Source organism: Meriones unguiculatus, chromosome 3 (assembly GCF_030254825.1).
Source record: "Meriones unguiculatus strain TT.TT164.6M chromosome 3, Bangor_MerUng_6.1, whole genome shotgun sequence".
Classification (NCBI taxonomy): domain Eukaryota; kingdom Metazoa; phylum Chordata; class Mammalia; order Rodentia; family Muridae; genus Meriones; species Meriones unguiculatus.
In genome coordinates, this window is record NC_083351.1 from 11358965 (window position 1) to 11383779 (window position 24815).

General features: G+C 55.6%; 1 protein-coding gene across 1 annotated transcript in view; it reads left to right on the forward strand.

The window, feature by feature from the left end:
• Positions 1-2309: 2309 nt before the first annotated feature.
• The window catches only part of Padi1 (peptidyl arginine deiminase 1), a 31523-nt gene continuing 9017 nt past the window's right edge, over positions 2310-24815 (forward strand). The window contains exons 1-11 of the mRNA XM_021631203.2: positions 2310-2520; positions 14799-14979; positions 15790-15862; positions 16468-16529; positions 17629-17746; positions 17835-17960; positions 18860-19032; positions 19121-19224; positions 20154-20277; positions 20531-20638; positions 21724-21875. Of these exons, the coding sequence (XP_021486878.1) occupies positions 2429-2520; positions 14799-14979; positions 15790-15862; positions 16468-16529; positions 17629-17746; positions 17835-17960; positions 18860-19032; positions 19121-19224; positions 20154-20277; positions 20531-20638; positions 21724-21875 (1313 nt within the window). The 5' untranslated portion in view covers positions 2310-2428. The remainder of the gene's footprint in view (positions 2521-14798; positions 14980-15789; positions 15863-16467; positions 16530-17628; positions 17747-17834; positions 17961-18859; positions 19033-19120; positions 19225-20153; positions 20278-20530; positions 20639-21723; positions 21876-24815) is intronic.

Sequence of the window (24815 nt, forward strand, 5' to 3'; positions counted from 1 at the left end):
GCTCTGTGAGTTCAAGGCCAGCCTGTTCTACAAAGCAAGTACAAGACAGCTAAGGTTACACAGTCTCAACAAAACAAACAAACAAAAACCTTTGTGGCATTTTCCTTTGTTTCCTGGCTTCCTAACCAGGCTAACAGTCCCTGGGCAGGACCCTCCATTGGGCTGGCAGGGAGCCCTCCTTCAGGAAATGACTCTCTCTGTCTTTGCTGTCCCCTGCCTATGGACTCATGGTTGTGTGTTTGCTGCTTGGGAGGCATGCCCTGTGGCTCCAGACACTGCTCCTCACCATGAAGGGGACATGCCACCCACCCTCTCCAATCTGCAGTCCTGGTGTGCCCTCTCCATGTTTACGACAGAATAGACAACCCCTGGACCCTTCTCCATCCATCTAACCAATATACCGTCCCTTTGGTTACTTGGACCCTAAACGCCATGGCCACCCCTGCGTTCTTCCTCCTATGTCACTTCCAATTCATGTGCGGATGTCGTCAGCTGCGTTGTCTTTGAGATACTCCCAGAATCCCATTCCCCTCTCCACTGACATCCCAGGGCCAAGGCACCGACAGCTCTGCCCAGAGGGTGGCGAGCCTGCAACCCTCCAATGTCACGTGCCTCTCTTTTGTCCCGGACTGTCCAGTCCTCAGAGCAGGGAGCCTGGCCCGCTCTGCTTCTCCCAGGGGCCGAGGGCAGGAGCCCAGCAACACCTGTGAGCTCAGGCCATCGCAGGAACCATCACCGCACACATTCAGAACCTATCTCTTTTCTTCTCCTCCCTCTGTTCCTTCTTCCTTCCCTTCCTTCCTTTCCTGTTGGAAACCCAGCCTTAAACTCACTATAAGGCTCGGGATGATCTTGAACTCCTGATCCTCCTGTCAAGGTTGTAGACATTCACTGCCATGACACCCAGTTTTACGTGGCAGGAAGGAATGAACGAAGGAAGGAAGAAAGGGAAAGAAGAAAGGAAGGAAAGAGGAAGGGAGGGGAGGAAGTAAAATTACAAAACCATTTCAATAGTCTCCACGTCTGTGCTTGTGTCACACACAGATACACACACATGACCAGAAGAATATATATCAAAATGAACAGAAACGTGCTCTATGTAACTTTTATTTTCTTCATGTTTTCCCACGGCTCATTTTCAACTTTAGAGGAATACATTTCCTTGAATAAGAAAATGACATTCAAGACGGCACACAAACAGGTTTGTGTAGATCGTAGATCGTAGACATGTGACACCAAAGAGCTTTGCTCTTTGCTTGCGGGAAGGTGGGGTGAGACACCGGACAGAGCCTCCATTCTCTACAATCACAGCAGGACAGTTCCGACCCTCCTCACAGGGCCACTGGGGGATGAAAGACAAGTGAGCTGGGCATGATGGCACACACCTTTAATCCCAGCGCTCGGGAGGCAGAGATTGGCGGATTTCTGTGAGTTCGAGGCCAGCCTAGTCTACAAATCGAGTTCCAGGGCAGCCAGGTCTGTTACACAGGGAAATACTATCTTAAAAAAACAAAACAAAACAAACAAACAAAAGGCATGCAAATGAAGGGATGGTAGGGAACCAGGGCGTCTTGACCTAACACTCTGAGGCTCTGGTCAAGCCCCTCCTGCCCCATGGCTGGTTCAAAGGTGATTACCTACTGATTTGTGCCTTCTGACTTCCGGGCACCAGGGCATCACCTCATTGTATGACAGATTTGTGTGCAGGCCGCTCTGCCACTCGCTAGCAATGTGATTAGACACCTGAATAGCCACCAGCACATCTTTTAGACCAGGCTAACCCCTGTCCGCTGCCCTGAACTCTCACCCTACAGATGAGGTCTCTGTGTTATAGCAGCTGTCACACAAATGGGGCAACTGAGTCAAGGGGAGCCTAAGTGGCTGTTTGCCCTCAGTGGCTCTGAGTGTCAGGGCTGGGATTTGAACCACACAGTGCTCCTCCATTGAGCTGACCCTGAAGAATGGATCGCCGCACACAGGAGACAGGATCTACAGATTATTTAGCTGGTTCCTGGCATGAGCCCCCATGAAGGCTGTCACAGTGTGGGCTCAGGCACCGAGAGTCTACAAGTAGGAAGGTTAGGGACCCCGTGAGCTTCCTGTTGGCCGCCGAACCTGGGTGTCCTCAGGTCCTCTCCACACCCCCACAGAGCCTCCGACACCTCCTACCCAGCCTCCTAGATTGACAGCCCATGACTTAGGTGACTGGGCGTGCAGCCAGGAGGTGGGGACTAAGCTCAGGCAGGCTCCCCAGGTTGCAAGGTGAAATTAAAAAGGGAGGAGAGAGCACCAGCCCATCAGAACGCACGCTCCTACCCAGCAGCCAGGTGTCCCCCGAGAAGAGCCGGGGAGCCGGGGAGGCAGCCGGGGCCTGTGGCTGCTGGGTACCCAAGCTGACCCAACCAGGAGGCTGGGAGCTGGGCCCAGGATGGCCCCACGGCGAGCTGTACGACTGTCCCCGAGGGAGCCTGCTCACGCTGTGTGTGTGGTAGGCGTGGAGACGCCGGTGGATGTCCGCAGGTGAGAGCCGGGAGACTCCCCTGTGCTTAGCTGGGGGTGGGCAAAAGGGGGGCTGAAAGGGCGATGTTGGCACACCAGTGGAGGCAGAGCTGGCTTCAGGGCTGAGGAGGGAGGGGAATGGGGTCTGCTCAGGTGCACTGGGGTCAGGACACTGGGTCCAATCCCTAGATGAGGGTGTCCTCAGAAGACGACCCTGAGTCCTGGGACCTGGTTCTACGTGCAGGTCTTCCCATGGAGCAGTAGAAGGAACTGGGGATTGAGCCAGGGAAGAGGGTTGGGTTAGGCCCCCCTTCCTCCCCTCCGTGTCCTGCCAATTTTCCACCTCTCTGCGGTTAGGGGTGTGCATGTGACATCTTGACCCTTGGAGGCCAGCCAGGGACAACCAGAGTGACTGGGATTAAGAGGGAGTGGCCAAGGGATAACTCAATGACTTAATCTAAGAAGCAATTCTGGACTGAAGCCTGGGACTTGGGCTGGCAAGAGATGATGATGGCAAGGATGATGATGATGGCAAGGATAATGGTGATGGTGGCGGTGATGGTGATGGTGACCGTCACAGAGGCCATGACGGTGGTAGTGACAGTGGCAATAGTGACATCTAACTAGGATAGCTGAGACATCAGTTTCCTCCATTGGCCCAAATCTTCCCTGTCCTGGCTCTGCAGGAATGCAGGGTCCTGGTGCAGCCTCAGTTGTGAGCCCCCATGAAGTTGGGAAAGTTGGCTATGGTGATGTCTGGGGTCTGTGGATCTCTAGGTGGGGGTGTCTTATGTAGGGAGCTGAAAGCTGGGGCTCCTCCAGCACCATCTGAACCTTGAGGCTCAGTCCCTGTGTTTACCCAGCCAGGTGGGCAAATGCCATACCTGCTGCCTGGCTGAATTGCTCTGCTGCTTTATCTTACTGTCCCGGTCTCAAGGTCAGTGTAGGGTCCCGGTGACAGAGATGGGAGGAACAGGAGGTCGGGCTGGTCTCATCAGACCTATGTGACTAGTGGGATCATATCCACTCCTGTCTGTTTAGCGTAGCATTCTAGATTTAATGGATAAGGAGTCCACTGAGTGGAGAGGAGGGGGAGGGAATGAAAAGAGAAAGACAGAGATAGAGACGGAGGATTTCTTGGTGCTTCCTGAGGCTTTATGCATTCTAGGCAAGTGTTCTAGCCTGGGACCAGCCCCCAATAACTTTTTTAGTGATGGCGTGAGCTGAGCCTGCAGCCTGCAGTTTAGCTGAAGCTCAGCTGAATCCAGCCTTCCCGCACTGCATCTGGCAGATGTGATTTGACACCGTTATCAGGGTAGAGGAGTCCCTGGGTCCCACCTGCCTGATTCCAGGACCCTGTTCCCCCCTAGGGACAAGGTTGTTTCTAGAAGGTCCTTTCAAACCTCACCCCTGCGTTACTCTACTAAGGCAGTGGGCAGGGAGCTTTCGGACAGAGCCCCTGGCTCCTCACTGCCCTGTGCTCTGAATGCCGATTGGATGAACTGGGCACCCTGTGAGGTTCAGCATGGAGGTCATATATACAGCTCATATATCTTGGTCCTGTTTGATCCCTGGACGTATGGCCTTGGGCATGCCACTGCTCTTCTGTGAACCTGCCTCTGCCTCTTGGAGTCAATGGGTACACATCGGTACCACCATCATGGGTTGGGGGTAAATGAGACAGGCATGTGTAGAACCCTTTCTGTGGCAGGTGACTGAGAGGCTGTGCCAGCGGTGGGCACCTCCCACATCTGTTCTTCCCATTGCTCTTCAGAGGTGGGGGAGGGGACAAGGACAGCACAGGGTATGTGGTAGGAAAGTCCTGCAATGCTGCCAGCGCAGATGAAGGCAGAAGGACCTGCCTTGGATGAGGTGTCCATTGACTGGCTCTGCGAAGGACTCCAGCCTCACTCTGTACCCTGAGTGATGACCAGCATCACAGCTACCCAGGGTCTGCTTTGTGACACCGAGGAGGGCTCTCCTGGCCAGAAGGCAATGGCAGTAGGGAAAGGTGTGGTTTCCAGAAGCCTCAGGCTTCCCTTGGGGCTGGGATGGATCCAGGCCACACTTGATGATGAATGATGAACTTGGGGCTCCCCACCTCACCCCTCTGCTTGGTGACTGACTCCAGCTGAGGCCAACCAAGGGGCTTAGAACTGGACTTGTTTGCTGATAAGCCTTGGGAAGGCCCCTCAAGTGTGAGGTGTGCCGGTCACCTGAGCTGCCCAGAGTTTGAGCCTCCAGGTGATGGTGTATGAGGTGACGTTAGAGGAAGTGATTAATCTCCCAGGGGCCATATGGCCTGGCCATTTGAAAAAAAAAAAAAAAGATTGTATGTGGGGTTAATTGTGTGCCGTGGGGCAACCAGACTCTGCAGTTGTGGTAGACCATCCCCCACTGGGCTAGCTCAGACTCCCGTATCCTGATAGGCTATCTCAGCACACTGAGGCCTATCCTGCAGTGGGCTATCTCACCACCTTGACTCCCATCCCCAATAGGCTACTTCAGCATCCTGACACCCTCACCCCAGTGGGGCTACATCAACACCCTCACCTCCCTTTCCACAAGGCTAAATAGGATCTTCAGGCCCTAGAGCTCTGGGATGTGGGTCACAGGAGTATGGGTCATCATGAGCCTCTCAGATGAGCTACAGGAAGGACCAGGCCTGGGTATCTCTGGGGCTTTCCTGAAGTCCAAAACCAACAGTGCCCCGAGGTGTGTCTGTCTGACTTTAGGTAAATGCTCTCAGCACTCACGGGAGGATGGGGAGGCAGAGCTGGGCTGGGTGGCCAGGGAGGTAATTATAGGATTGATGGGATTCTAATTCGAGGGACTGACAGGCTGCAGGCGCCGCTGGGACCAGGCTGGGCACCCTCTCTCACTGCTCCAGCCTGTTGTCCTTGTACCTGCAGGAGGAAGAGTGAGTGCCCTTATGTGGAGGTGACACTCAGACGCTTACATTTTTGAGCTCCCGGACTATGTGAGGCCACCGAGAAGAAAGCCCATTTGGGTTCCCTGATGGCCTGAGGGCTACCAGAGGTGGGACAGTGGATGGACAGTGGGTATCATCACAGCATAGAGCATTGGCATCGGACAGGATGTGGGGATGTCCTGTCATTCCACCACTTAGGAGGCTGAGGCAGGAGGATTGCAAATCTGAGGCTAGCCAGACCAACTGAGTGAGACCCTGTCTCAAAACTAAAAGGTGCAAAGAGACCTAGGGGCTGAGATGGGGGGGGTAGATAGCTCAGTAGTAGAGCAGGAGGCCCTGGGTTCAATCTTTGGTACTGTCAAAACAGAAGGCCCTTTATTGGTATTGGCCTCAGAGGGCTATTCCCCCTGGTTCCACAGACACAGCTCCTCAGCACCTGCTTGCTACCTACCACGCTGAGCTGGCTGGAGGTCCATCCCTCTGGCACCCACAAGCCTTTGGGTCCTCTCCTCTTGGGTTCTCAGCAGCTTAACATTCAAGCCCTTGTTTTCTCTCTCTCTCTCTCTCTCTCTCTCTCTCTCTCTCTCTCTCTCTCTCTCTCTCCTGGACCCAAATCCTTCTGCCTGTCTGGGGACAAGGCAGGGAAGGGCTGTGGCCAGCCAGGTCCAGCACCTGCCATCCTGAACAGAGGAACTGGAGGGGGATGCCTCCTTACCATCAGAATGCATCCTCCTGATGGGTGTGTCCTCCTTCACTGTTCCCTCCACCCGTGGTCCAGACCCCCAGGATGCGTGGGATGGGGAGACTGCCAAGCTGGAAGAGGACGCTATACAATTGGAGGGGACAAGGATGGAACCCAGCGACAAGTGGTAGAGTCCAGGAGGATTCCAAAGCCGCTAGCCAGTAGCACGCAAGTCTGGGGCTGGCACGGAGAAAGCTGGGACCTGTGAACACTGGTAAAGTTGGCCTTGTAGAAGAGACAGATCTGTGTTTGGTCCTCTGAGTGCACCCTGGGCCCCAGGGCAGGACCCCAGCCATTCTAGGGTCCATACATTTGACCAAACTGTTCCTGGCTTAGGTCTCTGGGCATGGTGTTATCTAGGCTGGGGTGAAGGTAGGTCCCTACTCCACAGGGGACTCTGCAGAGGGGCAGTAGGCCTGCTGTGAGCCAGGTTGGCTGCCAAGGCTCTGGACTTGGGTGAGTGTGGACCTGACCTCTAGACTTAGTGAGGAAAGAGGAGGGCTAAGCTTTCCCCTCCCCCATTCTGGGCTGCACTAATGGAGGAAGCGCCCAAGGGTGGCCAACTTGGTGGCTTCTCAGAACAGGATAGCTGGGGGTCTTACTGGTCCTTGCAGGCTGTGTGACCTTGGGCCAGTCACTTAGTCCCTCTGAGCTCGCTTTCTCTCAGGCTAGCTAGGCCGGGGGGTGACGTCATATTGTGTGCCTGTACAGTCAGCATCCCTAGTTCTTCCATTTTACTAATGAGGAATTTCATCACCCACAGGCCTCAGACCTACTTGGAGGCAAGGGGAATGTGACTCGCTGCACTGCCTTTAAATCAGGGCCCTTTCTCTTGGGGTGCTTTGGTCTCAGGCTTCACTCTTCCCCTGCTTTGAGGAATAGGGAGTGGCAGCTGCCACCCGAGCCCCAGTATCCAGTGTGGGGAGGTTGCCTGTCTCAGGCCATCCTCCTGGGCTTGCTAGGCAGCCTGCCGTGAGCAATGACAGGGTGGTGCAAGATGCCCATGAGCCACCGATCACTATCTCTGGGAAGGAGAGGCCACACCCTATATGGTGCAGACCTTAGCGAAGTGTGTAAATATGGTGCCGGGCCAGCCACGGCCCTCTGTGACCCCTGCCAGCTCCAAACAGCTAAAAGAGGGCAGAGGGAGAGCATCGAGGCTGGCTGGTGTCTGAGTGGCATCTCTCAATTGAGGGCCCCCTCCCCAGATCTGGTTGAAGGGCCTCCTGCTACCTCCCTGCCCCGTCACTCGGCACACACTCACACCTGCTTTTCTCAGTGAATGGATATATATTGTCTTCTGGGAAGGAGAGGGTGTGTGTGTGTGTGTGTGTGTGCATGCGCTCTTTTGTGCATGCACAGGAATGTGTGTATACATGCATGCAGTCCAAGAAGATCAGAGGAAGGTATCAGACGCCCTGGAACTGGAGTTACAGGCAGTTGTGAGCTGCCTAGTGAGTGCTGGGAACTGAACCCAGGTCCTCTGCAAGAGCGCTAAGCACTCTTAACCACTGAGCCATCTCTCCAGCCCACCCCCAGGTTTTTAAATGTGAGTGTTGGGCATTGAGTTCAGGTCTTCATGCTTGCAAGGACTTGCCAGTGGAGCTAGTTCCCCAGCCCCTGGTTTTATTTACTTGTTTATTTTAGGATGGTTCTTGTTACTGATCCAGGCTGGCCTTGAATGCCTGGTCCTCCTGCCTCTGCCTCCTGCGTGCCAGCGTCTTAAGTATCACCCCTGCAGATGCTGGTTTGTGGGGTGGCACACCTAGTCTGGACCCTTGGTCTGCTGGGAGGAGTCACAGCAGTGTTCTCATCCCTGGGTCCCTGTCTCTCTTCCTGTGTGGTGCCCAGCCCTCCCTGCCTCTCAGGACTCTTAGTAGCAGCAGTGACCATCACTGCTGGGAGTGCCTCCCACAAAACGCTTGTTAACTCTCACAGCAAGCTCGCAAGGCAGAGAGGACTATGATCTCCATTTTGCAAAGAAACCAAAACACTGAGAGACTGAGAGAGACTGTCTGAAGTCATAGAGCCTGCAATTGCCAGGGCTGGGATTTGAACCTATGTCTGCCTGATTTCAGATTCTGCAAGCTCTATCGCAGGAGAACTCGATCTCTGGGAATTTGATCTCTGGATTGCAGAGTCTGTGTGAGGGGGTGTGGGGGTGGGAGCAGGGTTGTGGACATGCTCTAGGCTTGAATCTCACCTCTGCACCGTGTAGCCTCATGTATGACTGCTTGGGGCATCCTCTCTGCATAGTAAACTTAGACAGGCGGCTGGCTGAGGGTGAAGTCGGAGAACAGAGCAGGAACCATGGTGTCTCCTCCAGGTGCCATTCTTCACTGTGTCCCGTGGTGAACACACCACACAGTACAACAAGGATGTTAGGGCAGAGCTGTGAGGAGTCCTAACGGGAGCGCCACTGGCTCTCAGGATCAGAGGCTTTGGGGGGCAGGCAGCCTGGAGGCCTGCCAGCTGCGGCAGGGTCTGACCTGCCACCCGTCATCAGCTCCGGCCACCTGGACCTGCGGCCTTCCCTGGTTTAGTCCCCGAGACCGCATGGACCTCCTGTCTCAGGGACTCCGCTCCCTCTCACAAGCCCTGGCGATGCCCAGGTGCGGGTGGGTGGCACAGAGGTCCTGTTCCCCCTCCTCCTGAGAACAGGTGGCAAGCTTCCTAGCTGCAGAGCTAGGGGGTTGGGGGAGGTCTGAAAGACCTCTACAAAAAGTAGAGGTCCACAGCCTAGCAGCAGAAAATGTAATTACAGGGGAAGGTGTGGGGGAAGGGCTGCCTGTCCCGGGAAGCGCTCTGGCTGAGTCCTGCCTGGGTGGGGGCTGGGCACCGGGGCCACTGTGACCCAGAGTGTATGCTCACTGTTCTCAGAGCCAGAAAGTCACAGAGACAGTTTTCAGGTGGGGGCAGAGACAGGGACCCTGGCTTTCCTGCTTGGTCCCCCAGCCTGGCTCCCATGAGGAGCTTTCGAGGAAATGTCAACATTTCCGTGTCCTTCCTGCATCCTCTTGTGTGATCTTGTCCCTCCCTTCAGCAGGGTGTGCTCTAGTCACACGCTCCTTGTCCCATCAGCCACAGGAGAGACAGGAGGTAACTGTGCTTAAACTTAAAGCTCCCTGCTTTGTGATCTGAGGGAGACATCTCTGGGAAGAGGTCTTCATCTGTTAAATAGAGACAGAAATGCCTGCCTGAGAGGGTTGTTGTGAATGAAAGAGAGATGAGGTCACTTAGCTAAATGAGGCGCCTGAAGCCCCTCACCTCCACCAGTCCAGACAGATGTCCGAAGCAGGCAGGCAGGAGTGAGCGGGCAGACTGAGGTGGGCAGGGTCTCAACCTCCATCTTGCAGCTCCATCCTCATATCCCCTTGGTGTTCTCTAAGGACTCTATCGGTTCTGGCGGCCTCCACTGCTGCTTTGGCTGGTCCTCCTCCAGACACCAGGCAGGAGGCCCCACAGGACCAGTGAGCCTGCGGAGGGAGAGGGGAACAGTGGTGCTAGGCCCGGGCAGGTGGCACAGGCAGAGGAGACTGACAACAGCAACCACCAATCATGGCACTCTTTACAGCACTTCCCCCCCTCCCCCGGTTCTCACCAGCCCCTCTGTGGAGGAGATAAACCCAAGGCTGACTGGTCCGGGACCAGAGGTCACACCCTGAGGAGGCTACTCCTTACCTCAGGGAGACATTGCCATTTGAGGTGGGTCTCGAAGAAGCAAAAGACACCATGCCCCTGCCCCAGCAGAGATGAGGCAGGGGGCTTGGGAGACTTCTCACGCTGATAGCGGACACCAAGGTGAAGATGGCGGCTTGGGTTGGAGAACGGCAGTGGAAGTGGTGATGGCCGCTGTTCACATTTGTTCTTATGGCTGTGATAAAGAAACTTGGCAAGGAAAGGGTTTATTTGCCACAGTCTGGCAAAAGGAAGAGTTTGCTAGTTACAGGGAGGAGTGTGAGGAGCTGCCTATAGAGGTCAAGGCCTCACGGCCCTCACTGAGGGGAGTCAGGGCAGAAGCTCAAGGCAGGCACGTGGAGGCAGGGACTGATGCAGAGGCCGTGAAGGAGTGCTCCTTACTCGCTTTCTCTCCATGGCTTGCTCAGTCTGCTCTCTTAGAGCACTCAGGACCACCAGCCCAGGGATGGCACGGCCGAAATATTCTAGGCCCTCCCACATCAATCATTAGTCAAAAATGCTCACACACACCTGCCTGCAGGACAAGCTGAAGTGGGCCTTTTCTCAACTGATGTTCCCTCTTCCCAAATGGCCCTAGCTTGTGTCAGTTTGATGCAAAAAATGACCAGTACAGCTCTGGGTTCCTCCCCATTATTTCTGAGATGAGGTTTCATAGTGTTTCCCCAGCTGGCCTAAAGCTGGCTCTACAGACCAGGCTGGCCTTAAACTCAGAGATCTGCCTGCCTCTGCCTCTCTAACGCTTGGCTTAGGGGAAGGCACCACCAGGCCTGTCCCCTCGGTTTAGACAGGAGGCTTCCTTTGACTGTGAGCCTGGGGACTTCACACTGCCAGGAGCTTCCCAGAAAGACACCGCACAGAGAGGCAGCATGGGTGATGATGTGAGCAGGAAGCAGATCCCACTGTGGATCTCCTAGCCTTACCCCAGCTCCTCACATGCCGTCACTTAACTCATGGCCCACCCACACACCCGTAGTGCCAGTCAAATGGCCAAGGCTTTAGGAGGGTTAGGGCCAGGATGCCAAGGAAATGAGAATCTGAGGACACACAGCACCCTCCTGGCAAAACCCACCACCTCTCGGGCACCACAAGAAATAATCATGGTTCCACTGCCTGGTCCCCTGGGACCTCCCTAAGCACCTGCCACTGACATGGACAGGTTAAGGGTGGCCAGAACCACAAAGACAATGAGATCGAGCTGGATGGGCCCCTGCATGGCCCAAGGAAGGGCCCAGCAGGCCCGTTCTACCCATAGCTGCCTCTTAGGGGAAGCCACTGACTTGTCCCTCCCTGTGAGGGTGGGCAGACAGGGGTAGAACACCTTTACAGAGGGATTAGCTGGAAAGCAAAGGTGAATCCTTCGTCTTCTATTGCTGTGGCAGTAACTTATACAAGAAAGTTTAATTTTGGGCTCCTGGTTTCAGAGGGTGAAACCAGGCCATCGGGCAGCAGGCAGGAGGCAGGCACGGCTCTGGAGCAGTAGCTGAGCTCACATCCTGATCCTTAAGCAGAACACAGAGTGAGAGCTAATTGGGAACGGCCTGGATTTTGGAAGCCTCCAAGCCCAGCCCCATGACACATCTCCCCAAAGGCCACACCTCCTAATCCTTCCACCAGCCGGGGCTCAAGCATTTGAATATATGACCCTATGGGGGCATTCTCATTTAAACCACCGGACCTTTCAGCTCTGATTCTGCTAAACTGCGCGAGCCTCAAATGGAAGGGAGACACCTTTGTTTCACACACATCTCAACCCATAGTCAAGTCACCCATCAGAGTGGTGAGATAATGTTCAGTCTGGGACAGACACCACAGCCTTGTCAAATTATGGTAGGAGCTGCAGCCACAGTCAGCCACAGTGAGGAGAAATGGGTTCTCCAGACTTGACAAGGCACTCACTAATGGGGAGTGTCATACAATGTGATGGCTGTAGACTGTACCTTGTTTATGTTCATAAATTTTAGAATAAACGTTTACGTGTCCCCTGAAGGCTGTTAACCCCGGGCCTGGGAGTGGGGCAGCAAACAATACATTGGTGAGGCTGGGTTGGAGGAAAGCGAGCAGAGCCTGGGAGCTCACAGCCAGCTGGGGATGTTTGAAGCAAGAGGGGAAAGGGCACTGGGTCTGGAGCAACCTAGTGGCCTGGGTATGGAAGGAGGGCTGAGGCCTGGGAGGAGGTGTATTCCAGAGGCCATGGGGTAAGGAGGTAAGAACTGTCTTGTAGAGGGTGCTCAACAGATGGGTGAGAGTGAAGGGAGCAGTGGTTATGAGAATGGGTGACATTCGAAGGTGCATGAGTTGGGTGTGAGGGAGAAGGGAAGGTGGGGATGCAGGTGACACCCCTGGCCCAGGCCAGGGACAAGCTTGGGTAGGGCTAGGTGTGATAGAATACACGTGATGGACAGGCAACCTGCCCTGAGGGAGAAGGTGAAGGTGGCAATAGTTTGCAGAAAGAGAGAGAGAGAACACTCAATAGTCAGGTAGTGTCAAAGGTCACACTCAAGGTCAGTGGCCACAGATCCAGACAATCCACTGTCTCCACTACATGGCTCTGAAACCGAGTGGGGAGTTGGCCTTGGCAGCTGCTGGAGTTGCCAGGCAGCTGGCAGAGGGAAGGCTGAGCCAAATATGCCTGGGACCAAAGCTTCGAAGGCCGAGGGGACCAGGTGCAGAAGGCCCAGGGGATGGGCGCTTGGCATGGGAGCATTCAGAAGAGGTCCCTGTGGGTACTGGCAGGGCAGTTCATGGCTGGTTGGTCTTTAATGACACAGTGGACCTATCCAGAGAGATGGCTGAGGCCTGGTGGAGGCAGCTGCATTGGAAGCATGGGTGGGTGGGGAGGTGGGTGGGTAAGGAGCTGTCAAGGATGCTAGTGCCATTGACAACAAAGAAAACCTGGGGATGGCAGACTGCGGAGGGCTGGGAGCTGGCACCCTCCAGGGGCAAGGTCAGAGTGACAGCCAGCAGGGAGGGGACAGCGTCTTGTACATGCCGATATCTGAACAAATTCACTTCAAGGGCTGGAGGCTCAGGAATTCAAGGTCATCCTTGGTTCTCTAGTGACCTCAAGGCCAGTTTGGGATGAGGAGGAACAGCCGGGGACCCAAGCCACGTGGGCAGAATGGCAGTAGCCATGGGGATAAGGCTTCAGAAGGATGTAGCCACTCTAAATGGATGGGGGTGGGTGGGTCCCTGATGGTCAATGCCACTCTAAATCAAAAGATGAGGACACCTGGAAGAAGCAGAGGGAATGGGATGTTTCCATGGCGATGGATGTGCAGAGTGAAGAAAGCTCTGGGGTGGTCAGGGGAGGCTTCAGGTGTTCTGGCTCTCCCCTCTGCTTCTGCCTCATCAGTAGAGTGGGGCTGTGGCGATCCATAGAGCGTGACTGGATTGTGGCCATCGTCATTATTGTCAGTGAAGACAGTTACATGGTGGAGACAGGGTGACTATGAAGGGGGCTGTGGAAGGGTTTTTCCCAGAGGCTTGCTTGCATGGATTCTCAGGGGTCCAAGAAAGGGGAGAGGCAGGAGAAGAAGAGGAAAGACCTTGCACCTTGTCTGTGTGGCCAGGGCGGGGGGAACCTCAGTAAGTGCACTTGTCTTCAGCCGTGAGACGCTGTGGTCGACCCCGGAGCACTGATGGGTTGGGCGGGAGACATGCACATGTGGCCCCCTGTTCTGATGACTCCTCAGGGAGGAGGGCTTTGCATAGCCTGACGCCCAGCTAGTACCTGACACAGAGGCAGGCAGCTAGCGTTTGTCAAGTCCATGGGCAACACTTCTCCCCAGGGCCCTGCTGGCTTGACTCTGGGTCCCCCATAGCCCGAGTCTGCCCCATCTGAAGCAGTGGCTGGGGAAGGACCCCAAGCAGGTAGCCCAGCAGCTGAGGGGCCCAGCAGGTTGACGGCTCCCTGTCTCTCCCGAGCCAAGAGATCTGGGGCTCCAGCTGAGTATGGGGTGCCAGGCAGACAGAGAGAAGCTGCTCTGTGGGGCCCACATCCGTGGGTACTGTCACCCCACTCCAGTGCGATGGCCCTGGGGGACCCCTGAGGGTTGGCAGAAAGTGGGAGTCTGTTCGTTCCTCCCCACATGGCTGCTGAGGGCCCTGTCCACACTCTGAGGATCTAGCAGCTGGCTCGGCAAACTGGCTGTCCTGTGGAACTGAGTGAGCAGGGCAGCTGGACATGATAAAGCAGGGAAGGGCAGAAGGTGACTGGCCTTAGCTGGCAGGGGTGGGTGTGTGTTAGTTTCTTTTGCCATTGCTGTGATAAAACAACGGGGCTGATGAACCAACTGCAGGGAGGAGGGCCTGAGCTCGCTTCTTCTGACTGGACAGATGTGGCCAGCTGCTGCAAGCTCCTGCTGCCTTGACTTCCCCACTATGATTGGCTGCACCTTGAACTTTGACCCCGAATAAGTCCCTCCTCCCTTTAGTCAGTTCTTTCGCTCTACCTTTTGGGCCTTGGGGATCGAACTCAGATCATCCGGCTTGGCTGCAAACACCTGCTGAACCATCTCACTAACCTGTTTGTGTCAATTAATGAATCAAGGCAATCCCCCGTAGGCATGCTCTAAGGTCCAGATTCCCAGATGTGTCAAGCTGACAGTTAACCCTAACCACCTGAGCAGGGTTGTTGACAAGGGGACATTTAAACAGAGCCCTAAAGTCTGGGGCTGTGAGCCTTGTGGACGTGCGTGTGAGATGGAGGTTCGGGGGGACATTCAGCCATATGAAGGTTCTGAGACAGGGCAGCCAGGTGTCTTCATGAACCAGCAGGAAGGACCATGTGGGGGCAGAGAGAGACTTGGAGGCAGGGCCCTCTCCCACCCCACTGGTGAGGGATGCCTTCTGAACAGCTGGCATTCCAGTGACCTCACACGGCCAGTCTCTGAGACCCTCGGTCTCTTCCTCCCTCCCTTTCCACAGTGATGTCCCCAAGGGTGCCAAGACCTTTGGGGTGTCTGGGAGCTCAGAGGTGAAGATCTACATGGTCTACGACCCTGCACGGGTGCCAGAGCCTGCAGGCCGGGCCCACTGGCCACTGGATGCCAACGTGGATGTGGTGGTGGTGGTGGACACAGTCAGCAAGGACTTAAATGACCTCAGGGTAAGCCCCACTCAGAGTCTGGGCCTGGATGATGTCACATGTCCTATCATCTCCTGACACAGCTCCACAGAGTCACAGACCCACCTCATGCACCCCAACACCACACAGCACATGGGGACAACCTGGCCACCCTTCAGATCCACATACCTCCAGCTGCCCATGATGTCTGTGCTCCCCAGTCAGGACTCCATGGCCACACTCACCCGTACTCATGCAGGGGCCCAGCACACCCAGTCAAGCCTCCACAGCTATCAGAAGCCACCTCTGCCTGGCAGCTCCCTGCTGGCCCTGGCGTCTCCCCCACACAGTGTCCCCTCAGCTGCTGGCCCACAGCTTTCTCCGGGATGAGATGAGCCAAGAGCCTGTGTGTGGCTCTGCACATGGCTGCCTGTGACACACTTCCCTGGAAGGAATCCTGTCACATGGGGCAGGTGGGGTAGGGGTGGGCATCTGCACTTTGGCAAAAGTCCTGAAATTCACTATGACAATAGGATCAGGGCTGTCATTCCCTCCGAACAGAGAATGAACGGTGCCAAGAAAGGTCTCAAGCTGCCTAGGCCAGTAGGGACAGTGGTCCCTCTCTGTCTGTCCTTCTCATATTCTGGAATGTCCTGGAGTCACCATATCCAGCTTTGTAGCCCCCCTTTCTCCTCAGACTGCTTGGGGCCTTGGAACAGTACCCCAGGACATAATTGCCAAATAGCTTTGCCTCCACCCTGGGCCCAAAGCCTCTAGCTTAAAGGGGGGGGGCTGTAGGTGTGTCTCTCTTATTCCCTATCCTGCCTCCTCAGGGTTGACTTTCTCCTCCAGGTGAAAGTATCATATTTCGAGTCACAGGAGGCTGGAGCCCTGGGCCACAGCGTGCTGTACCTCACTGGTGTTGGTGAGTCCTTCTGCCTGGCTGTGGTAGCTATTGGACGGTGGTGAAGGTGACTGAAGGTTGTAGGGCCTCAGAGGGGAAGGCCTCAGCCAGCCGCCTCTCCCCTCTGCCTCCTGGGAACACCAAACGTCTCCAGGACCTACGGATTGAGATGCTTAGGGCCAGCCGGGTCTAGAAATGTCACTGCTATGGGCTTGGGCCACAATGGCTTCCTCATGGGAGGGGCTCCCACACGTCTCTGGATCCCCGACACCCAACCTAGAACCATGAAAAGCCATGTGCCTCTTTCACCCAGAGCCCATGGCAGCCTCCTCTGATGACAGATCCTGATCATAGGTTCCCAGTGGCTACAGGATCCCCTCCATGTGACATAGAAACCCAGGGTCACCAAGACATAGCCACCCAGTGCACATGGCCAAGCCAGTGACTTGGGTCCTTCCAACACCGGAACCGCCACTGCCACTCTAGCCAGAGCCCCAGGGACCAGCACATGGGTGCCCGAATGTCAGGTCTCCAGAGCTGGGCCTGCGGGTCCTCATCAGCCGAGGTGGGAGTCAAGCTGGCGGGGCCACCATCACAGAGACAGCTGACCCGCATGTCCTTCACAGATGTGTCCCTCGATGCCGACACAGGCCGCACAGGCAAGGCGAAGAAAGGCTCGGTTGACAAGGTGAGACCCCGGACACCCCAAGAGTATGGCGCTGACAGGCAGAGACCTGGGTGATCTTGGCAGCAGACAGCCCTCCCTCTGGAAGAGCAGCCAACCCCAGGATCCGTTCTGTCCGTGGAAGGATAGCCAAACTGGCTCAAGTGAGCAGTGGCTTAGGCCGTGTGACAGACATGCTGTGTGACTGCTGGGAAAACACGTACCCTTCCTGGTCTGTCTTATTCTGCCTGCTGCCGTTTCTGTTCAGGGGGCTTGATCTGGACCTCTGTACATGGCAGGTGCTTCATGGAAGGTTGCTGCATAACTGGTTGGTCTCCCTCTGGTAGAGGGGGCTACGGTGTTCGGCTACAGCTAGGCCACGGAGAATAAAGAGGAGAATGGTTTTGTCCAACAGGAAGCGTGTAGCAGCTCACACAGGGACAGGAGCTACCGTGTTCAGGGAAAGACTCGGAGAGGCAGCCTGGATCTCAAGGCTCTGTGGACAAGGCAGAACCAGGCACCTGAACGTCTGTGTGGGTCACTGACCCCACGAGGTTGATGGAGGAGATTGTAGTTGAGGGCTACAACGAAACCATGTCTTGGGCCCTAGCACAAGGGGGTGTCTGCTCAGTGGGGTGGGCAAGAGTGCCCCCACAGAGTGCCATGGAAGCAAACCATGGACCCGTGAGGTCCTACGATGTCCTGGGTTTGAATATTAACTGTTCGGTCTCGGAGTTTCTCTTTGCTTTCTTGCAAAAATGGAGAAAAGATTTAGGGTGTTGGAGACAGTAGTGACCCAGAGTCAAGAAAGCTCTGTTCACAGCCTGGAAGGACTGGTATGACGCTGGTGGCTGTCAGGCCCCGGAGAATGCTGGGATGAGGGAGTCTTCTTCATGGAGGTCAGAGTGGGTCTTAGGCAGCACCACGGCCCACAGGTGGATGTCTCTGAATCCAAGCCTCACTGAGAGTTCTGTTCTTTGTGCCCATGGTCCCTCTTGAAATCGTTACACGAAACCAGAATATAAAAGTTTCTGAGCTAACCACTGAGCCAACTCATGCCATGTCTAGTCCCCTTCCCAGAATCCCCAGGCTTGACTAACCCAAGCCTTCCCGTGTGCCACAGAAAACCTGGCGCTGGGGCTCCGGGGGCTCCGGGGCCATCCTGTTGGTGAACTGTGACAGAGACGCTGTCCGTGGGTCCAGGGAAGACCTGCATGCCAGCCATCTGAGGTCACTGGAGGGTGAGCGATGACAGGCATGGGAGGCGAGGAGGGAGGGAAAGGAGGGGGGTCTTGGTTGGGGCCTTTGTCTCACAAGCCACTCTCCCAGACCTGCAGGATATGTCCCCAATGGTGCTGAGCTGCCGTGGCCCCGACGAGCTCTTTGAGAGCCACAAGCTGTTCTTGAAGACGTCTTTGCCCGATTCCAGAAGGCTGAGGGTCTTCTGTGCCCGGGGTGAGCGGTGGCGGCCTGTCACATCTGTCCTTCCATGGCTCTCTGCCTCTGTCACCCTTTGGTAACTCATTGTGGCTGTCATGCCTACTCTGTCAGGGAACAGTATGACAGCCAAGCATGGGTGCCCCGGACTGCTGGTCCCATTGCGCAGAGGGAGAAATGGAAGCCCAGACATGCAGTCACTGTCACAGGGCTACGGGGGGTAGAGCAAGAGTTCCAAGCCAGGCTTCCCGGGCACCAAGGTCCTCCCTGACCCCACATGACTTGTTGGCTCCTCAAGCCAGTCTGCCTGCACCGAACTCTTGCTGTCTGATGGCCCCATCCGAGTAGGCAGGGAGGGTCAGGGACCTTACAGGCTGGGGCCCAGGTCCTGGCTTCAAATCCTGGCTGAATTGCTAGAGTTTACTCATCAGAACTGCAGCCTCAGGGGCCTGGTGTGCAGTTCAGTGGTGGTGTATTCAATCACCTCAAGTAAAAACCAAACCCGTGAGAAGCCACTCCCATCATCTGTCACCACAAATGAGACTCACCCATTGTGTGGTACGCACCGGTCACTTCCTTGCTTTTTGTGGCTACGTAATTGTCAATCGATGGATGTCCCTTATTTAGCATAATTTGTTCATAAGCGCCATGGACAGGTGCTTGGATCATCATCACCTTTTGGGCCAGATGCTTTTCTCTATTTATCTGCTACGCAGTTCAACTGAGGCTCAGAGAGGCTGCGGCATTGATCCGAGGCCACACAGCTTCTGCGTCACAGAGCTAGAATGGTACTCAAGCAGAACCCCCCGCCCCCCCCAAGAGATGCTTCAGGCCCAGGTTCCAGCCACAGGCTTCCTGTCCTCCTGTCCCACCAGTCTGACCCTGTCCCCACGTTGGCCTGACCCTGTTCTCCTTAGGTGGGACCTCCCTCTCCAACTACAAACAGGTGCTAGGCCCCCACCATCAGTCCTATGAGGTGGAGCGGCGTCCCGGGGAGAGAGACATCAAGTTTTACGTGGAAGGACTCACCTTCCCCGACACCAACTTCTCAGGGCTGGTCTCTCTGAGTGCCAGCCTAGTAGACACGGAGGTGGGTACAATTTTGTGGCTGGGAGGTGGGGTCGGGGACAGAGGGCAGCCGGGAACCCACAAAGGCTCTGAGCACTCCTCTCCCCCAGGCCCTCTCCGAGGCGTCACTCTTCACAGACAGTGTGACCTTCCGAGTGGCCCCCTGGATCATGACCCCCAACACCCAGCCGCCGCTGGAGCTGTATGTGTGCAGGTGAGCCCCCCGGCCCTGCCTTGCCAAAACCAATAAGTGATAACGCTGTGAGGCTGGCCTTTCTCGGGGATGCTGTCATATAGCCCTGAGCTGCCATGGGGCCACAGGGGATGTCACCTCTGCCAACAGCAGCAGCTCTAAGTCGGCTGCTATACAGGCTCAGACACCTTGAATTTAATCTGGGTAGTGGGGCCAGGTGTGGTGATGCAGGCCTGTGATCCCTCATTTGGGAGGCACAAGGAGGAAGACTGGGAGTTCAAATCCAGCCTCTGCTACATGAGGCCCTGTCTTAAAAACAAATCAAAACAGAATCTGGTTGGCGGGGCCTCAAGGGGTATGTGCCAGGGACCATGGGGACCTGGCCTCAACCTTTTGAAAACACTTCTGTGTCTTCTGAGGACCTAAGGACCCAGCCACAGGGTCCACTGTGAGCCTTGCCTATTCTGGCTGTCCTGGTCCTTCTGCCATGTACTGGTGTCTGGTGGCCTCTGCTGGTCAGCCCTTGAGATATCACACGTAGGAGTGAAGACAGGCTCCTCTGAGCTAAATGCAAAGATGTGAAGCAAGATGTGGCCAATGTGCTCAAGCAGGGTTACTTTTCTGCCTGGAGCCAGGAGCATCCCGGCCCATCTGCTCAGAGTCCTCACCAAGCTGCTCTGCCCGTTGCATCCGTGACATCAACCCCAGGTCACCCCCATAGCCACCCTAGACCACCTAGGTTGGTTCAGACACCCTGCCCCTGGGCGCCATAGCCTGGCCTTGCCCTGTTCATGCTGGTCACCTGATGTGATTTAGGCCACGAATCCCCACCCACAACCCCCGAGCCCCCAGGCTCTCCAGGGTAGGAATGGATCTGAAGCTCAGCACTCAGGGACACAGGGCCCGACACAGCTGGATTCTGGTCCCAGTTGCTGCCGCTGTCCTTGCAGCGTGACAGACGCTCATGGCCACAATGACAAGTTTCTAGAGGATATGGCCCACCTGGCCCTGAAGGCCAACTGCAAACTTGTGGTCGTTCCCCGGATAGAGAATCGCAACGATCGCTGGATCCAGGTAGGTACCAGGCTGACCCAGAAAAAGACTGTGAGTGGGTGATGGGCGCCTGGGAGGACGGGAGCCAAGCCTGGGGACATGGGCCTGCCTGACTCAGGACTGGGGGCCATTCTCCAGAAGTAGGCTCCTCCAGAAGTCCTGGCTCTGGCTGGCTCTTCTAGATGGAGTCCCGCCCCCTCCCCCCCAATCTGGGTTGTCTTTTCTGAAAGCCCCTGAAGAGGAAGCCTACTGTAGATCTTTCTTCCTTACACAGGATGAGATGGAGTTTGGCTACATCGACGCCCCTCATAAATCCTTCCCTGTAGTCTTTGACTCCCCGAGAAACAGAGGTCTGAGGGACTTCGCCCTTAAAAAGATTCTGGTGTGTGGCCAAGTACACAGGCATGGGGGGTGGCTGTGGAGGTTGGGTGTGGTGGCTCCTCTCCTGGGAACCCTGGGAGAGCCTCAACTGGTCTTTTAGAGTCCAGAGACTGATGGGGGTGGTGGCAGCAAACTGGAGAGTGGGTGGAAGGGTCCATCTGAGGATGCAAATAGAATGCAAATCACATGCAAATAGACACCCACTCCATTACACCTTCTTCATCCTGGGAGAGACAGAACAGGAATGTTCTTGGTCAGGGGCTCATTCTCAGTGGGGAGTCAACAGAAATGCCAGCCCTGACCTTGAGGGGCAATGTGAGCACACCTTACCAGGGCCTGTGCCGCTTCCTGAGCCCTGAGCCCTGAGCCATGGGTGCTGCTGTCAACATCGCCCTCTGACTTTCACTACTGAGGAAACTGAGGCTCTGAGAGGTTAAGCACCTGCCCAAGTAGTGGGCCAATTTGGCACTCGTGCACAAATCCTAACGGGTGCCCGCCCAGCCCCTGTACCTGGCAGCTGGCCGCACTCTCTCCTGTGAGTATGTGGGACATGTGTCCCCTCCTCCAGGGTGAGCGGGGGCTGGGGGGCTGGAGGACCCTGGCTCCTGGCTCTGTGAGCCTCGGCCTCCGTCCACTTTGGGTTCAGGCTGCTCCTTTCTTCTTGGCTTACTAGGCTGAAGCTGCTGCTGGGTGGATCTGGAGTCCTGAGCCCCCCGACTCCTGAGCAACTCACAAGTTTTAATGTGTGGTGTATTTCCCCCCTTCTCTCTCTCTCTGAGTGTGTGTGTGTGTGTGTGTGTGCATGTGCGTGTGTGCGCGCACACACACACACACACACACACACACACGTGGAGGCCAGAGGTCATCCTTGGATGTCACGCCTCAAGAGCCGCTTATCTTGTTTTTTTGAGACAGGGGCTGGCCAGTCAGGCTAAGCTAGCTGACCAGTAGGTGCCAGGGTTCCCCCATGTCTACCCCACCTCTCGTCCCTGGAGTTGCAAGTGTGTGCTACCACGCCAGGCTTTTACGTGGGTGCTGGGGATCAAACTTGAGAGGCTTTCTTTACCTCCTGAGCCATCTTCCCAGGGTCCTGACTTCGGATATGTGACCCGGGAGATCGAGTACGCAGGCGCTTCTGGCCTGGATTCCTTCGGCAACCTGGACGTGAGCCCGCCGGTGACGGTGGGTAACAGGGAGTACCCCCTCGGCAGAATCCTCATCGGTGGCAGCTTCCCCAAGTGAGTGGCCTGGGGGGTGCCCGTGTGGGAGGGTGCAATGAGCTCACCCACGAGGCTCTCCAGACTGGGAGGCTCTCTCCAGAGCCATGGAGTGACTGTCACCGAACCCAGACTGGAAGGTGTTCTCTAGCCCATGGGAATGACTGTCCTAAGGCTCATAAGGTCTCAGGGTCAAATTAGTGGCCCAGAGTCTGATAAGCGTAATTACCACAATAAAGCAGCATGTCAGAGGCTGGGGGTGAGCCCCGATGACAGGGCTCGCCTAACGTGCATGAGTCCCCGGGTTTGATCTCCAGCTTGAAGGAAGTAAGCCAAGAGAGGTGTCACAAGATGTGGTCCTAAGACTGGGGTGAGTGGAGGCAGAAGGACCAGAAGCTCAAGGCCATCCTCGGCTAACCTGCCTGAGGTCAGCCAAGCTGGGCGGTGACATTACCCTCTGCCATTTAAACAGGGACAGACATAGGGAAGGCAAAATTTCTCCTGTCCTACCTTGGCAGGGCCCCAAGGCAGAACAGGTAGCTGGAACTGAGCGAGCAGCTGGCCCGGTACCCTCATGGCAGAACATGTTGGTGGCCAACTGTGGTGGAGAACAAGGAGTTTAGGGCCTGGTTTGACGCTGAGACAAATGGAGATGTCTGCTCACCATGCGGAGTGGGGCCCCTCCCTGCCCCCGCATGACTAGAGGAGGTGTGCTCCTTAAAGCCCACAGGGGTTTCACCCCACCACAAACCTTGGATGCCCCTTTCATTTGTGGAGGTTGGTGTGGATCCTGGGGTGTGCCTCAACTTGCCCTCTGAGCCCCAGCTGACCCCTGGCTATGGGAAGGCCACAAAGCCTGAGGCAGAGAGCCTGCGGCTGCTAAATCAGACGAGGTGGGGTTTGCTGGTACCACGTGAGGCACAAAGCTAGGTGCCTGGACCTGCTGCACTGGGCTGAGGATACCTGGAGATGGACAGAGGCCCTGCTGGACACCCACCTCAGAGGGTGTCCTAGGGCTGGTCCTGCCAAAGCTTGGGCTTCAGGCCTGGAGGTCCTCAGGGAGGAATCTGTGAGTCTTCGGGGTCCCATGCCCACAGTGCCGCTCAGCCAGTGCTCACCATGAGGTCCGGCAAATAGTCAGTGGTGAATTTAGGGTCACATGCCAGACACGGGTGAAAGTACTATGGGTGCAGAGCATGGTGGTACAACCCTATGACCCCAGCACTCAGGGGGCTAAAGTGGCAAGATTATGAGTTCAAGGCCAGCCTTGGCTGCAGAGTGAGGCTCTGTCTCCAAAACCCAAAACCCAAACAAATGAGACAAAACCAACAAACTAAAGGCGGGGGGGCGACTAAGCAAAACAACAACAAAAACCAGCACCCAGAAAAGGCAGTTCTCAGGACGAGTGGGCAATGCTCATGTGCTTTAGACAAATGATTTCTTTTATGTGCCATGCCTCATTTTATTCAGCTCCAGAATGGGCCTCATAAAGGCCCTCTCCCTTGGGGCTGGCCAGATTGCCCAGTGGGTAAGGTGCCTGCTCTGCAAGGGTGAGTTTGTATCCTCAGCACCGTGGTAATGAGCCGACATTGCAGCCCACATCTGTAATCTCAGCACTGGAGGAGAGGCAGAGACAAGAGGACCCCTGGGGCTCCCTGGCCAACCAAGCTGGCAGAAACAGTGAGCCCCAAGTTCAGTGAGAGACACTGTCTCCCAAAACAAGATGGAGAGCCATAGAGGAAGACACCTCACACACACACACACACACACACACACACACAGATTTGGAGTCGGGGTGGAGGAAACACATCTGTCCCAGTCAGGGGCTCTTCCCCATTCAAGCTGCAGAGACTGTTTCTGGGGCTTCTAGGTTCTCATCAAGGGCCTGCAAGGGAGACAGGCGTCTCCAGGTGCCCATTGGCTGTGACTAACCCAGGAGCTGTACATCAGTCTGTGAACAGTTTAAACAAACAAGCAAACAAACAAAAACAGGAATAAGGCCCCTGGTGGACAAATGAGACCTTGGTGTTCAGAGAGGGAAGGCTACTGGTGTGAAGCCACAGGGTTAGAGAACAGCGCAAATCCAGGCATCCTCTTTGGGTCCTGATGTAGGATTTGACAAGTTAGGCTGCTGTCCTGTGTCCTCCCTGACATCTGTCCTTGGCAGACCAGAGCAGGCCACCTTCAAGATCCCAGCAGGTGGCGCACACCCTTGATCCCAGCACCCGGGAGGTGGAGGCAGGCAGATCTCTTGTGAATTCCAGGCCAGCCTGGTCTCTGTGAGTTTCAGACTAGCTAGGGCTACACAGTGAGACCCTGCCATTAAAAACAAAATAAGTCCCAGTGAGCCACAGCATCTGTAAAATGGGGACAGTGCCAGCCCCAGCCTCATGGAGCTGCCTTGTGATTAGACTCGGCCCTGGGAGAGGACTCTATGGATGGCACACAGTAGTTAGTACCTGTCTCCTCAACCTTGGTAAGAATCCAACAGGGAGATGAAGTCTTGAAGGAAGAGAGTTCCAGGCCTGACAGCTCAGAAGGAGAAGGTTCCAGGGAAAGACAGCAGCTGTTACAAAGGCCCTGAGGTAGGAATGCGCCAGAGGGTTTACAGGGCCAGGAGGACATAGGGGATGAAGGTGAGAGAGAAAAGAGAGGCCCATGAGGCACGAGATGAGAAAGAGAGTAAGGTGACCCTCAGATGGTGACATTGCTTTCGTATGTGCATCCCAGGATGATCTTTTTGTTGTTGTTGTTTGGTCGGTTTGTCCAGACAGCAATTCTCTGTGTAGCCCTGCCTGTCCTGGAACTTACTCTGAAGACCAGGCTGGCCTTGAACTCAGAGATCCGATTGCCTCTGCCTCCTCAGTGCTGGGATTAAAGGCATGTGCCACCACCTCCCAGCTTCAAGATGATCTTGAGGACTAAAGGATGTAGCAGTGGAGGAGCCTAAGCTAAGCCCAC